Source organism: Manacus candei, unplaced genomic scaffold (assembly GCF_025592945.1).
Source record: "Manacus candei isolate 608988 ecotype Guabito, Panama unplaced genomic scaffold, ASM2559294v1 h1tg000018l, whole genome shotgun sequence".
NCBI classification, from domain to species: domain Eukaryota; kingdom Metazoa; phylum Chordata; class Aves; order Passeriformes; family Pipridae; genus Manacus; species Manacus candei.
In genome coordinates, this window is record NW_026138066.1 from 3,866,964 (window position 1) to 3,883,521 (window position 16,558).

The window sequence follows — 16,558 nt, forward strand, 5'->3', positions numbered from 1 at the left end:
AAGTATATCTGACTCCCCCTCCACCATTACACATTTTAGATATCACCGGTCCCAGGCATCTCAGCTCTGGTATCTTCTTCATCATCCCCAACCTTGACTATATCTCTAGGCTCATTTAGAGCCAGCCTATACTCCCAGGCTGCTCTCTCTAGCAGGCAAATCCATGGCCTTACTCATCATCTCTCTCAAATTTACCTGTGCTGTAGCACATGTGTGAAAGTGGGTTGAAGGTCTATATCACTGTGTTCCTGTGTCTGTGCTGAAGCTGCCAGGCTGCTGCTGGCCAGACCCACCACGGGCTAGAGGTTTAAATGGGAACAGGACATACAGCTAATGGATGAGGTACAGAAGTCACATCAATAGGGTGTGTTCCCCATAAATGAGGAACCCTCAGTAATTTTGCTGTCTCCATGTTAGGTATATGGCTACAGCCATATCTTTTTGCTTCTCCCCATAAGACATGTTAGGATGCTGGCAAGTGCCAGAGGCTTATATTTGCTTTAGCTTTGCTTAAAAAAAATATTATTGGCACAAGTTGATTATGAAAATCAGTCTAGAATTGGCTTTTTATTCCCCACCCCACAGCTGGAGAACATTGTCTATCTGTTGTGCTGTCACCCTGCACACCCAGCCTGCTGCCACGTCTGTATGTCCCCATCTTGTATTTGGCTTGCAAGCTCCCTAGAGCTGGGCACGACTTTACACATCCCCAGAAGAGGCACGTTACCCAAGCACACCTATGGCTCTGGAGGTGCAGACAGCTGCAGGGCAACAGCCCAGCCCTCTTGAGTTCAGTCTAAAAGCCTGGCTGCTGAAGACCAATCAATACCTGGGCGTGCCAGCTTTAGTTTAGGTTTTAAAATAAAACTTCTATCCTTTCTGTTTGTGATGGCTGTTAGCATGACTTCAACATAATCACTATCAGAACACAATTTGTTCAAGTCTGCAGAATAGCCTTTAATGATAGCTCTGAGATGTGAAGGATTTTATTCATTTTCACAGCACATTAATTCTAAGACACTATTTGAGCAGCACTACTCATCAAAGAATTAGATATGGAAGAAGAGCACAGGGCTGATCACTCAGCTTTACACACTTTTCAAAAGTAAATAATCCAAAGTGTATTATTGTGCCTGCACTTTTCTGGGTGATTTGGGAGTGGGTGCCCACTGCTGCTGTCCTCATAAAGAGACAGAAGAGCCTCATCCCACTCTTTGTGAGGAAATCCATCTTTCCTTGTCAGCCCAGGCTAAAAAACAGCACCAGAAAAGTAATCACTGTCAGGGTGGTGATTTTTACAGGTTGCAGTTTGAGACTTGCATCCTATGGTAGTGTGCAGGCTGCCATTGATGTGGCCTCTCTGCTGCTCTTCCACAGGTTATGCTAGGCAAGGTCACTTAACTGTACATGCCTCAGTTTATTTGTGAGGCGAGATTTAACATTAAATAGTGATGGATAAAAACATTTATTAAGATATAATAAATAGCTAAAACCTTTAAGACTTTTAAAAAGTATAAATTACTCAACTGATATATCAAGAAGTACTAATGAGGGAAGGAGAAGTCAATGGTAACAAACCACTTCAACGCAGTGTCTCCACGCACTGCTCAGAGAGGTGCTTCACTGAAGGAGGTGAAGCCTCTTCACGTGCCTGGTGTACCTGACACTGCTTGGCAAAACATTAGCAAAGAGAGGTCCTGTTTAGAAATCTTCATCATCGAAGGTCTCAGTGCACCTCAGCATCACAGTCTCATAATCGTATGGAAGATCTTCTTCCTGAAAGCCCCCCCCAAGTCAAGCAGGATTAAAAACCAGTGGAGTTGATTGTGTTTCAAATATACAGTGGTTTGGTTAAGAGCTGATGTGTCAGCTACTGTACTGTGAGCCCTCCCTCCTCTCTGAATCAGCAACCAGCACTTGTCAAGTGCCTGAGATGCCTGATGAAGAATGGCTCAGATTTTCAACCAATTTCCTTTTGAAATCACCAGGCTCCACTCTCTGTCATTTAGACAGCTGTTACTGATTGTGATAGCAAGTGTGTCACATAACAGGCTCTGAAGATATGAGAGCTTCTTGAGGCCTTAACTTCTACCTACTTCAGGCTTTGCTCCACTTTTAGCAACAGAAGGAAGTGGTCTTCTCTTTCACCAGCTTACAGAGAATAAGCGGCTCTTGAGAAATCAAAGTCTGGAAGATGAAAGTGTTCATGCTTGCAGTCCCTCTAGTCCATCTTCTGTACTGATGCAGGACTCTTTAGGGAAAGACTGCTTTTAAAAATAGGTGCTGTTTAAAAATGTATAGCTTAAGAAGCACTAAATCCCACTTGCTTGTCAAGTGACTCATCTAAAATCCATAATTTTAAAAGAAAGCGTTCCTTTGAAGACACAAAGGTGCTCAGTACTATTTAGAAAAAAACCCACTGACTTTCATTTAGGCAAAACCTTTGGACCTCAGTCTAAATTAATTCTTTACTGCCTTTGCTGCTAAGCTCCTCTTATGATGTGACCTTAAGACAACAGCTCTTGAAAGATGACAAGATTGCTTAACTAATCTCAAGTTCAGAAATATTTCTCTATCACGTACCACGGAAGCATGCTCCTGTTCTTATTTTTGCATCACCACCCTTTAAAGAGCTCTCCCTTTCCTTGTCCAAATTATTGCCTCCCTTATCTTGTGCAAGTCCTTCTGAAGTTTTTTATACCAGTGGGGTGCATGCCCTTGGCAGCCTTGAGAGCCAGAGCAGCAGCTCAAGAGGAGCTGTGCTCGGTAGCTCTGTGGCTACAAAACAGTGACCATACACAATCCAACAGCAATACTTTGTACCTGTAAAGTTTACTAGAAATGGCATAACATAGCACTGGCATGAATGACCAGCAATAAACCCCATCACCTCATCAGCTCTGCAGATGAAAGGAAAGGAGACCACAGGCTGCCTTTTGTATTTCAGTTGGATGCACATCACACGCCTTACTTTAGTACTTACTGTACCTGCTACCCACCCCTGTATCTTCTACAAGGTGTGTGACTTTAACCTTGAGATAATGTATCCCAGCACTGTCCAAACTCCTGGGCTAGCATAGCGCCAGCACAGGTACCATTTCAAGGGAAGGGGAGTGGTCTGCAGGGGTTCAGTCATACCCATAAGGTAAGCAGGACGGGTTCCTTTCCCTGTTAAGTCCAGGAGTCTCTGATGCTCTGAGCGGCCCAAATTCTGGGGCAAGGTGAGTAGCCTATACTGATCTCTCTGCTGCTGCCTGAGTTGGTGTGTTTCAAGCTAGCTGGAACATCTTCTATCCCTGCTCTGCAACCACTTTCATAACTGTCTCAATCTGTTTGCTTTGAGATGGATCCAAATTTCTGCTCTCAAAACAAAAAATATCTTGTCAGTCATTTTTTTTTTTGCCTCTTGGCAGCACTGTCTAGATGTGCTGTACTGCAGTCTAAATTAAAACAGATCGTGACCTTCACATTATTTAGCCTTGGTGATTTCCGCTCAAACTCCCTTTTTGTTGTCTTATCACAGACAACTAAAAGTTCCTGCATGAAAGAAGTGTGTGCAGCCTTTTATTTCCTTTTGGACCCACAGAGTACAGTCAACTGCCAATTTGCAGTACTTTGGGTTCTTTTGCTGCCTGTCTTCCCATTGCTCCCATTCTCCTAGTCTTATTTTAAATGTGCCTTGAAAGAGACACTACCTCTTCCCATACCACCTCATCTGGGAGCTGTGAGATGGACTTGGGCTCAATGATGCAGCACCAAGGAGAAGGACAAAAGGAGACCATGCCAGGCATGACACTCACAAAAGAAATTTAAAACTGGAAAATACCATATCTTGCCTAAAGCTTTTCTTTGTTTTCTAGGCCTGCTCAGTTCATGGTCATTTACATAAACACAAGAAGAGCTCTGCCCTTATGCAGAACATAGAAATTCACAGACCAAAGAGCTGCGTAGACCAGTGCCTGGTCTCTGACAATGACCAGGAGCGGAAGTTTAGACAAAAAGTGCAAGGACTGCACACACAGTGTGCTCTGTTTCACAATATAGGCTCCTACATTACAGCAAGCTGCTGTGAGGGCCTCCTGAGCTGGAAGTTGTATTTGGACCTTCAGATTTAGCAATTGCCCATGGATTGATGCCCCTGGAATTAAATCTGGTAACTTGTAAATGTAAGTGTTTTTAACATGTTGCTTGTTCATTTTATTGTGTGCTTTCTAGTTCTTCTGGTGTTAGACACAATGAATAATCATTCTGTGTACCAAATCCACACCATGCAGGAACAAAACGGTCTTGCAGTACCCCTCAGTCTTTTTTTTGTAGAAAAGTCCTACTCTAAAGTTCCTGTTCAATGTCTTTGCTGTGCCTGCTGGCATTCTCTATACCTCATCTAGTGCTACTGTCTCCCTGAGATGGTGGAACTAAATGGCACTCAGCAGTCACTGTAGATTCAGATAGTGGTGCAGCACAAGTTTTTGCTTTGTTTTCTGTTACAACTATCCCTCATCACAAACCCTCTATTTTCATTCAAAGGAGCATCTGTTCAAGTACCAGAGATTGGGTGGGAGCTAGGCAATAGAAACTAGCAAACCAACGGCTACTGTGGAGGCACAGTTGACTCTGAACCAAAACAAGCATGCTCTGGCTGAGGGATATCTTTTGGTTCTTCACCCACGTGCAAGCTCTGAGCCACCTCCTTGGCAGGAAGATAAGAACGGGAGGAAGAATGCTGCAAACACAAGGACTTGTTGGCTCAGCAAACCTGCAACAGTAGGCTGAAGTCAAGAGGCAGTTCAGGAACTGCTTATCAGCTCTCTCAAGAACACAGATATCCTGCTCCTAAGGCCTGCCAGTAGAGGTCTTAGGGTAGGGAACCTGGCACCCAGATGAAGGTGGGTCATACTGAACTCAGAATGAAGCAGCTGGGGGTTAATGGAGAACTGCAAAGTGAGCTTTGCCTGCTCAGAGGAGATCACTCAAGCTTTTCCACAAGGAACTTTCATGCAAAAAATAATAAAAAAAAAATTTAAAATTCCTCATGTCATTTGCCATTTTGAATAATATTCAAAGCAATAATAACCTCTCACACTTTGCTTCTTACAAAGGCAATCCTACTGACACATCTGAAGTGATGAACCCCAAGTTCTTATTTGTAATCATTCTGGACAATATGATCAGAAGCACAGAATACAGAAATCCCTTTCTGATACTGACAGAAATACATTGCTCCTTCTATAAGGAATCCTTTGGCAAGGCTTACCTGGAAAAACTGTGTATTAGCAAAGAAGAGGCGTTTTAGGAAGTCAGTGACCAGCAGATAGAGTCTGTGGTGATCCTCTGGATTATCAGAATTGCAGCTTGCAATTGCTGAACTGAAAATAGAACCAGATAGTGTATTTAATTTCCTGTTCCCTTCTCTTTACTTTCTCTCCTCCACATTTTACTTATAAATTAAAAAAAAAATTCAAATTGTTTTCAAGATGATTCCGATGTTAAAGACAATAGCCAAGCAAGGCAGAGAGGAGTGGTGGTGGATGCATTCATGAGATACTATCTAACAAATGCAAGGACAACATGCAAGAACAGAGAACAGCAATTCAAGAAACCAGTGTCACAACAAATAGATCCACTGATACATGACAGCTTTAGTAACATTGTTTTGGGGGAAAGTATATATCCATTAAAACAGAGAGCAACTATGGTTATTGGGTAGTGTATTTTGTAGGGTTGTTCAGAACTTCTTTTGTAAAATTTTTCAGTGAATGAAGTAACCTGTGGTGATGAAATGACATGTAGGTTTGTACTCAGGTAACTGTGGCAAAAAGCTAAGCTATTCATTCTGGACCTTACCTCTATATTCTTCCTGGGATTTTACAAAGTTCTGCCATCACACCTCTGTCCAGAATTACAAGGGAGGGAACAGGATAAATGTTGACTATTGAAATACTAATATGATTTGGGACCTAAAACAGACTGTAAAGATGATGGCAACACATTGCAGTATTAAGGAATATTTAATCTTATTTAAAATGCAAACGGCAGTTGTGACCTAATAAATGTTATTTAATAGATAAATGTTTGTTAAGCTTTTTTATCCATTCATGTATATTCTGATCAACAGCCCAAACAACCTTATTTTAATTCATTCTCTTCTGAAAGTGCAATCTGGAACGGTGGTGAAAGAAAGAGATTCAGACTAAAGAGCACTCTAAATGTAGAAATATAAGTAGAAAACGGAATTAAACCCCTCACAGATTAAAAACACTATTTGCAAAGAGAAACAATCCTAACAAAGACTAAGTAGCAAGAATACACAAAAGACGAGTCATAAAGTGATTTTCCTCTTGAAGAAAGCAACCATTTTCTTTCTTTGGTCTACTGGGAAAAATCAAAGACAGTGCCAGCTTTGTATTTGACATGTTCTCTTCACGGTAACTCATCTGACCTGAAGAGGAAAGAGATATTATTTAATAGGCCCTGTGTTTCTTTGGTGTTACTGTTCAGGTCAACCACACTTGAACCTAATCGCCTCTTTGTGACTGAATTAGGGTACTTGAAAAAGCTAAGGGAGAAAATGTTAAAAAATTATCATTTTTGTCTCATTAAATAAGAGTACAGTTTATGATTAGCTGATCTATGCAGGGAATGCCTCATGGTCCTCACAGATCTGGTGAGAGAGTGAAAAAGAAAACATTACAAAGTACTGTAACTTGAAAAAATGGAAAGCTATGCAGAGTGGTGAATAAAATCAGAAGGGCCCCAGTTATCCTGAAGTGACAGGCTGCTCTTAATAAGTGATTCATACTGATTCTGCTTTAAATGACCATTAGTCATTTCACTTTTTCACCTTAAAAGGAAGTATTATTGTGAGCACAGTTGCTGGAGGCTGCTATTCTAACCATTTACTAAAAATTAGGCACAAAAAAGAGAGGTAGGCTATTGTCTTACTCCACAGAATACTTGCTGTGAAGTATTGACAGTGGGCTGTTAACTTACTGTGTCTACCAAAAGGGGTAATTTTGTAATTTACCTCTGGCTAGACATTCCCTGAGTCTTGCTTCTGTCAAGGAAACCAGCAGCAACATCAAATGCATCTTCAAACATTACCTAGCAGAGAAATCACTTCAGATGTCAACATATCCAGCCACCTAAAACTTTTACCTAGGGCATAATTTTTAATAGTAAAGTCTTTAAAAACATGATATTCTTTCTTTATATTTAATAGGTATGTTTACAGCTAGAGTAAACCAAGAGGTTTTGTGGAGACAGGAATAATAAGGAATAACTGTATTTCATGACTAAGAACACAAGGTGAAGGTCCATTCCCTTAAGCCTGTGCTTCAACCTCTTGGAATTAGACTTAATATTACATCTCCCCAAAAAAATCAGTAAACCCCATGAATTGTATCAGTGCTTTTGAGGCTTGACCATGGACCGCTGCTTATGGCTGGAGATCTCAGCTGTACCAGCCAGTCTCTCCAAATCTGATTCTATTTCACAAAGGAGTTTAGATGCTCCCTGTGACAGACTAATAAGCTCATTAGTTCACTCTGCCATAATGCAGTTCACACATTTTCTGTGCCAGAAAGTGCTGTACATGTAACATCCCCATGACATTTCCTAAGGCGACGAGCAATATGAGTTGTGTCCTGTGACTCAAAAAGAACTTATCAATGCAATTTCCTTATATGCTAAAGGTAGACATCTGTCCCTCTGTTGCAGTTGATAAAATGACACATATCTCTTTGAGCAGCTAGTTGCTTCAGCAATCTGCTCCAGGAACCATTTCTAAAGAATTAGCGGTTATTTAATCCATGTCATCAATCTCTTAACAAATGCCATGGTCTACTCAATCACTGACTTCTTGGCTCTGCAGAGGTGCATGGTACAGGCAGTCATTGGCCCTGTACCACTTGAACTGGTCTCTTTGCTACCAAGTGCTTTGATGGAAAAACCCCACCCAACCCAAAACACAGCAGGTTTGGCAAACTGGGTATTCCTTCTGAATTTGGATCTTCTGTGCTTCTCAGAGAGTTTGCAGAGCACAGGAACTCTTGTTCTTGCTCCCTGTCCCTGGAGCAAATTATGAGTAAATTTAACTGTTGCTCAGCACAGGATTACTACCACTGCACTCCTATAGCTTGCTATGTATCTTATCAAGAGAAAAGTTGGTGCAGACATTTACTCAAAGACTGCTTATTGTCTCCACTTATGCATTCAGGTGGTCTTGAGAAAGCTTAGTCACAACTACTGTATGTTTTCAATTAAAAGCTGCAGAGCCAATTAGTATCTGAAGGCTTGGAGTTTCAGAGGCAGACTATGTATGTTACTGAGCACTTACTTCCTCTGGTGTGGAGACTGAGGAACCACTGGCTTCCTCACTGTTACCTCCGCTGTCCCTCACGCTCCCTTCAGTGCATGCAGCCTCTTGGCCAGAAGCCTTGGAATCCACGAGGAAATCTCTCTGACTACAGTACTGCAAGATGCTGTCCCTGCTTTCTTCAGAAAGCTCTTGCCAGAAATGGGAAATAGCTGTGGAGACCTCAGGAAGAGGCACTTCTCCAGTGCAAACAATTCCATGCTCTATCAGCAGGTCCATTGTATGCTTATAAAAATACAGGTATCTGGAATGAAAGGAAAGGGAGCATCTCTTAAGAGCAGGCTATGAGGCAGCCATCTACTGAAAATCAGCAGGAGAGTGGGTAGTAGGAGTAGCTCTGATTCGTAGCTGCTTCACTGACTCCCCCCTCTAAGACTTCATACAATTATTGAAGATTGCCCAACACCATTTGAAGATTTTAGCAACTCTGTTCTGCCAAGATTTCATCTGCAAAAAACAGGCTCCAGCCACAGCTTCAGCAGGACTGCCTCACAACAAAAGCTCCAGGCACTGCAGGTTGTACTCGTTGCACAGGCAGACCTCATTCTGGAGTTTAATCAATTTTCAGCTACTTGCCTTTGTATTCTGAGCCTTTTGCACTGCAAGTCACTTTTTAGACATTTACTGGCGTTGCGCTACACTTTAAAGCCCTGTCTGAGGTGTCAGGTACTTGTACATGCAGACAGAAGGAGACCACCCCAGGTCTGGATGCTCTGACTTAAGCATGGGAGCTAAATTTCCTGCATTTTACATCTGAGGAAATGCATCCCTAAGACTGAATTCTAAGCAGTCTGTAGTGAAACTGGTAGTGGAACGTAAGTGTCATAATTTCAACCCAGTCACTTAATCTCAGAACAAGCCTGCTTGTACTGTTAGCACTGTGTGGCACAGTGAACCAAGGATAATAATGTCTCCTTCAGAAAGCAACACTGAAGGTTATTTTACATTAATTAAATGCTTAGAGCTTCTCAAAGGAAAATAACAAAATCAAAGGAGTACAAACAAGAGTTCTATAAACAGCAGGCATTTTTACTACATTTGGGCTCAAAAGGATTCACAAATGAGCACGTTTCCTGATTAACTGAACAGTATTGCATGATAAAGTAACTCAAAAGAGTTTAGTCTTTTCTTTACTATTTTTAAATATTTGTTCCAGCAATCCAGTATTGACAAGATAATTTTGTACACACACATAAGCATGTTTAAACTCGTTTCCATACTCTGGAGTATTGTTCACCATTGTTTGGAGACAAAATACTGGAAGGGGAATAAGCGTTCTCATGTAAGGTATTTCACTCATTAAGGTTTCTGGATATCCAGCTCCAAACAAAGGATCTGGAGTTTCTCAGGCAGAAGAATATGAATCACCATTAGACTGCTCTGCTAAAGAAATTAAGCTTGAAGCAGAACTCAACTATTTCCTTCCCAACTGGAAAGAGTTTTGCACCGGACACATTTTGCACCGGACAGAGTACCATGCAGTCCTACCAATGTAGCTCCTGCTGGTGGACATGGGGAGAAAACTCAGCCTGTTGAAGCTCAAAGCATTTCTGATGCTGCCCAAATAATGTGATTAAACAATCACCAAAAGACTGCTATTTTCTTTGCTGAAGAGTCCCTGTCGTTTTATGCCTGTTATAAAAGATTGTTTTTTGACAAGAATTAGCTATGGACCAAATGCAACATGCCATAAGACTACAGGGTAAGAGCCAGAGTTCACACAGTACAGGCCCTGGTCTACCTTGTCAGTGAAGAATGGGAAAGTCAGGTGTTTACAGCTCTGTCATGCAGCCTTTGAGGAAGCAGAGCTTTCTAACCCTGAAAATCTTGATTCAGCACATTTCAAGGTCTTGTAAACGATACCTTACTACAGGCACCTCCGATTCTCACAGGAGCGAAAAAAGGAGCCGTAGTGGGAGGCTGGTGCCATCTGCTGGCACAGCTGCAGGCTCCATTTGATGAAAAACACGGTGAGGATCCAAGGGAATTTTAGAAATAAGCAGCAGTTTGAAGCAAAAGAAAAGGAACTGCGGAAGTGTTTGTTTATGGTGGCGATGCTGCGGAAGAGGATGCCAGATGTGGATTCTTCTGCACTGCATGTTCTTAACTCTGGAATGGTTAGGGTGAACTTGACTGCTTGATGGTACAGGATAGATTACACATTCATCTATTTCTCATATCTTTACAATCAAATAATCATCCTGTTGGAAAAGCAAGATAAAACCTCCTAGTGCTGTCTGACTAGGGGAAGGGGAAGAATGTGGTGTATGACAAACTCAGTTTTAAGATATTAATAACTTTGAAAAAACCATTACAATCTCTGGCTAAAATAATGGATCACTGACATGAGAACAGTGGTCTTTGATTTTTAGGTCCTGCATCAGGCACTTAGGGAGCTGATCCTAGAGGGGGTTATGGACTCACACCCACTAGTTATAAGTGTAACACACATGCAAGAGTTTAGGTTCCCCTCCTCCCCAGTTTTGCAGACATTCTGAGGAATGGTTTCTGGTATCTTCCAGACCACCACTATTCTGCACCCTGCAGGCTGAGAACAACTAGATCTTCCTTAGTTGAATGCAGCCTTAGCCTGCTCTGATCCCACTAAAAAAGTATTCCAAGCTGCAAACAGCTAAGGGTCTATTTTGGGAAGGGGCAACAGTGTTCAAGCTTCTCATAACAACGCTATTAGAGGTAGGATGAGCATCACTGTAGGGGAAAGTATGCTCTGCCTCTGGTTCCTGTACCTCCCTAGAACACATACAGCTAGACTCTTGACAATTTCATCTGGTGCAGCAATTCCTACATTCCTAAAATCTAGCCCCATTGCAGGGATACAACTTTATGGGGGTACTGATACCACAAACAAACAGGGACACACACCTGCATAAATCATCCTGGATTAATAACCTCCTATTTCACCTGAGCTTGCCTGTTAAAGCACTACTGTTAGCAAGAATGTTCCATTGTACTCTGAAAGTCATATGGACAGTGGTAAAGTGTGGCCACACAGGGACTGAAACAGTTGAAAGAAATTTTCTTCTTTTTCTTGAGAAGGGGTGAAAAATCCTCAGGGATTTACCAGGGCCTGAAAGCTGGGGACTGCTGTGATGCTGAGAGTTCATTCACATGCAAGTCACAGGTAAAGGACTTGGGAAGTGATCAACTCCATCACCAGCAGGGCCAAAGTTGCTGGCACAAGTCTTCTGCAAGGCAGATTCAGGCTCCAGCAGGGCTGTATGAACAGCAGAGACTCAATGCACAGTGTTAATACAACCAAGTTGAAAAACTGAAGGCAACGTGGGGTGCACTTACCGTTCAAATTCCACTAGATCTGGGGAAGAAGTGTCTGAAAACTGGATCAGTTCTGGCTTCCCATCTTCTTCCAGTGTTTGTTTTTCACATTCTTGAATCAAATACCAGATGGCAGAGTCACTTTCACTCACGTCTTCTGAGGCTGAGGTAATGCTGGAAAGAACACAAAAGAAAAAAGCTACATGAACAATTTCTTAACTGGACCTCTGTCATGGTCACTCCAGAGTCCAGGGCTATTCTTCCCAAGCCAGCTTTTCCCTCCTTCTTTTGCTTTGCAGGAGAATGAGAAGTCCTTGGTGGAGATCAGCTATATAGAAGGGAAAGAAAATAAAAGCACTGACTGGAAATGAGACCAACAACATGCTTAGAATGTTTGTGTACTACATGGGATTACAGGGGTCCAGGGGAAATCTCTTCATCCTTTTCTCATGATGAAAGACCTCTGCTTGGAAATACAGTAACAATGACAAAGAGGTTCAAAGATGCTGGGATGGAAGCAAGTGCAAAGTATTATCATCTTTTCTTGACTGGTATAAGCCCTTACCTGTGATTGCTGAATTGCCTCTTGACATATTCCTCCCTGACTTCCTCCAAGCTGGATGGGTTCCCATCCTCCAGACTGTAGCTCTCTGTTGTCAGCAGAAAGGTTACTGTTACATCAGTGGCACTTTTGGCTTCTCACTCACCCTCAGCCTCGACCAAACAGAGTATTTTCAATAACTGGTTCTTCATGAGCCAGAGCTTTTCATGAGGGAAAATAATGTGAAAGAAGAAATCTCTGCCTCTCCTACAATGTGACTAGCATCATTGGGAGGTTATGAACACTGAGGAACTTAGAATAAATGCCTTGTTCCTAACACTGATCTGACAGAACTGATGGTGAAAACAACAAGCAAATCAAAGTTCAGGCATGCACTAGTCAATACAGTATTTTGTGATTACCATATAATGAACGAATTGCATGTAAAAAACCCTGACATCCAAGCTGTGATTACCACAAGCAGTATGAATTTTACATATATGCAAGTCAATACAAGGGGAAGCTTGCCTCCAAGCTCCGCTTGGCCAGCCTCACCACTTGTGATCTCTTCAGTTTTGCTCTGTCAAAATACTCTTTCTACCTATGACTGACTTTTACGGGTCATCCAAAGATGTGGTTTCAGATAAGACTGTTCATTGTAAGCACTGAGACTTCCAATTGATGTAAATTATTAGAGGTGCAAGTTGCATAAACAGCAATTTTTTTCTTCTAGCTGACAAGAATTTGGACACTTGAAGGGACAAAAAATTATGTCCAAAGCCTCTACCCTATAAGCCCTTAGTCCTACTTGCTGCCAGTGGAGGCAGTGGCCAGCATCAGTAAACAGAAGGCTCATTGGTGAGGGTGTGAAGCCCCACAGCAGGAGCTGCCTCAGCTGCTGACAGCACATGCTGACCCGCGTGTCACAGGCTGTGACAGAGGAGGGCATGAAGATGACCCATCAAGCGGAAAGAAAACAAAACTGTACCATCTCTCTTAGCCAATTTTATCAGAGTAAACTCTTAATCAGAGGCTTCCATTCCCTACACTAGGAAATCCTACCTCACACCAGAGCCTGCAGTTCAAGCTCTCACACCGCTGGGTGCTCCTGACGGCTGCGACTCGCACTGCACCACATTGCTGCGGCCAGGAGGAGCACACATGCTCCCACAGTGAGTGAGGCTCCTTAGTGAGAGCCTAAGGATCCAGCATGGGGACCCACACCAGGCCACACCTGCTGGGGGCAAATCGGCAGCAGCGTGGCAAGGGCACTCAGGCCTGCTGCCATGGCATAGCAGGAAATACGTGTTTCCTTTCTGCACCTAGGCTGGGGAGGGAGTAGGAAACACTGAGTTAGAGGGGGATTTCCGAGATGCAGTGCTTAGTGGGTTGATAGACTTTTCGCTATCCCTTGCTTATAGCTACAACTAAAGCCACAGTTGTCTGTGATGCTCAGCTGTGCACCTATCTGTCTCTGTTTAACAAATACATAAAGACCAAGTGCAGGCACTTTGTCCAAGCAAATACTCGCATAGTTACCTTTCATCTTCAGCAAAGAACACAAGGTTTGCTCCAACTTCTGGATAGATGTCTTAGCCTTACGCAAAACCTGATACTAAACATAAGAAGAAAACAGAACTGATTATTCTCTGCTCTAACTAGATTCATGTTTGAAAATGCCTTGATTTTTTTCTTCACTTTTCCTTCATTTTGACCTTCAGTAATTTCCATGTCTCTGAGAAAAAAATGATGTTGTTTCACCAGCTACCCTTATACATATGAAAAGGGAAAATAATAACATAATAAACTTCAACATAGAATATAAATATTTGTATATATTATGCAATACATACACATCACACCCAGTCTCAAAGACATTTGCTACTTAACTCTGATCTTTTTTCGTCAGCAAATGGTCTTTTTTGGATCATTCTCTTCTTGGAGCATGTCCAGAAATACCATGCTGTGAATCCTTGTTGGATGCCTACCAACTTAAGGTATAAGATTTTAGTAATGATTTCCTGTGAGAATTTTGCTAGGAGAAGCCTTTGCCATGCTCTACTCTCAGCTGATGTAAACTGGAATAACTTCAGTGCTGCACATCACCCCATCATTTATACGAGACATAACTGAAAACATACGACCAGTGCATTTAAACATACACATCTCCAAAATATTTGAAGATTTATGTGTGTGGTGAGACCATCCATGATCACCTTACATGGGATGTCTACCTTGCAGAGCTTTCACGACAGATATTTTAGCAAGACACTAAACACTAAGGATACAAGTGACCTTCTGTATTTAGGCTTTTTCAAGATATTAAACTTCCTCGACCCCCTGATGTCGCACAAGCGGCACATGATACTATGAAAAAGCAATTTTAAGAATTGGCATGTGAACATAGTCTCCTTAGACTAGGCAAAGGAAGTAGTAGTTTAGTTTTGGCTTCTGAGATCATGATGACTTCAGCTTAACTTGCATCTTGCTCAGAACATGGGAAACCAAACTCTTACCTCAACCTACATGAGAGCTAAGGGCCTGAGCAGGCACAAGCCTCATATAGAAGTATTTGGCATGTTCATAGCCCTGTACAAGGACAATTCCTGTCCTAAACAATCACTGCCCTCTCCATTTTTCAAACTGGAAAATGTAACCAAACAACAATGTAACCAAATGAATTGGTGGCAGGGTTGAGAAAAGACTCCTGATGTTTATTTCTCTGCCTCCAGCATAGCAATATCAATCTGTTCAGTAGTATTTTGAGTAAATTTCATCTTTATAAACAATTTTGATTAAATAGTTTCTTTGTTTAGAAGAGACAAAGAAACAGTACCAGTGGTTTTTTTTTCCTGATCTTATTTTTCCAGAGTGTCTTGAAGACAGAGCCTCATAAGGCTGAATGAATTTCTCCCTCCCCTCTAACTTCTTCTGTCCCTAAACTCACTATTCTGATTTCAGAGCAAAATGCTGTGAAATCAAGATAACTCCATCATGAGATCCCTTGGTTTGTTTCCAAAACACTATAAAAGAAAACGCAAAGCTAGAAAAATGCAGCAAAAAAGCCTGTAAGAATAGTGCAGACAAAGCACATGATAAACCCATGACCCAGAAACTACAAACTGAACAACTTGCTTATGCTGAGTTGGCAGCTTTAAAGAGATCCAGGAAAGGTGCATATAGTGAAGTTACACACACACCAGCACCCACTAAGATACAGTGGTCATCCTCATAAATTTAACCTAAACCTGGTTAAGTTTGAACATGCTTATGTATTACAGTGATGGATAGGGAAGTAGTTGCTGCTCCGCACCTTTGAGGCACAGTTGTCTGACTGGGAAAAAACTCTTCCCCGCAAGCTGCTGAAGAGTCTTGCCAGAGGAACCCGGTGGTGTGCCTGTGGCAAGTGCTGCTTTGCCATACAGTGTTCTACCTCTTACAGGTGTGTCAGGGGATTGAGACTCACTCTGGCATGTATCTTCCTACAGTCTCCAGCTGTCTCTGCCGAAAGCTGCAATGCAACATTTATTTATACTGAATAAATATCTAAGTGAAGAAAAAGAAATCTTACAGCCTGCATAGTGGTCAGACCAAAACAAACAAAGAAAAATATGTGGCTGATTGACAAGGGCATTCCAGCTCATCTTTGTGTAGAAAATCAAGGAGTTTGAAATATTCTCTTTGCCTGACAGATCCCTGCCTGTTAAGTACTTACTAAAACACTAATAATAAACTGCAACACAGCTTAAGCTAGCCTCCCACCTCCTGCACACTTCCCCGTTTCCATCAAATATCCAGGGCTCGGCTTCACACTGACTCCTCTCCTTCCACAGATGTTACTAAGTGACAGACTTCTTTACAACATTGGATTTTTTTCCCCAATTAACTGTGACATTTGTGCAGGCAACGATATCAGACATACACTTGCACAGGAGGGCCAGATCCAGGCGCAGCCAGGCCTGCTGCAGCTGCCCCGCCGGCCTGACAGAGCCTGAGGCGCCCGTCTGGAAAGCCCTTCCCGGCCTGCCACTGGAAGGCCAATGCCCGCTGCCCCGCTACCGACCGCAAGTACAGCCTAGGGGTAAGAAGGCCCGCCCCTGCTGTTCCTTCCGCAGCCGGGAGGGGACAGGCCGGCCGGGGGAAGCCCGCAAGGCGCCGCCGGACTCTGCAGGGACGGGTGTGTCCCTCGGTGCCGCCCCGCCCGGAGCAGCCCTCGGCCGCCGCGCCTCTGCCGCGAGCGCCAGGCAACATGAGCCACACGTGGCCAACGGCCAATCGCGACGCAGCCGCGCCGGACGGCGGCCAATCAGAAGGCGGAAAAAACGCGGGCTCCGAGCCCCGGTGGGGAG

General features: G+C 42.8%; 1 protein-coding gene across 6 annotated transcripts; it reads right to left on the minus strand.

Moving 5' to 3' along the window:
- Window positions 1-960: 960 nt before the first annotated feature.
- On the minus strand, window positions 961-16,327 carry STRA8 (stimulated by retinoic acid 8). Of its 6 annotated transcripts, none has more exons than XR_007904031.1 (9): window positions 15,523-16,101; window positions 13,749-13,824; window positions 12,234-12,318; window positions 11,690-11,842; window positions 8,336-8,618; window positions 7,025-7,101; window positions 5,255-5,366; window positions 2,097-2,267; window positions 961-1,776 (listed from the first exon to the last, which is right to left on the minus strand). XR_007904031.1 is itself a non-coding variant. In XM_051784287.1 (9 exons), the coding sequence occupies exons 2-9, from the start codon at window positions 15,628-15,630 to the stop codon at window positions 1,702-1,704; spliced, it is 969 nt and encodes a 322-aa protein (XP_051640247.1). In that variant the 5' UTR covers window positions 15,631-15,720; window positions 16,273-16,327; the 3' UTR covers window positions 961-1,701. The 6 variants fall into 6 exon arrangements, 5 of the variants coding, with proteins under 5 accessions (XP_051640247.1, XP_051640246.1, XP_051640250.1 ...); XM_051784287.1 differs by lacking the exon at window positions 2,097-2,267 and adding an exon at window positions 16,273-16,327 and having other exon boundaries at window positions 15,523-15,720; XM_051784286.1 differs by lacking the exon at window positions 2,097-2,267 and having other exon boundaries at window positions 15,523-15,720; window positions 15,972-16,101.
- Window positions 16,328-16,558: the final 231 nt, after the last annotated feature.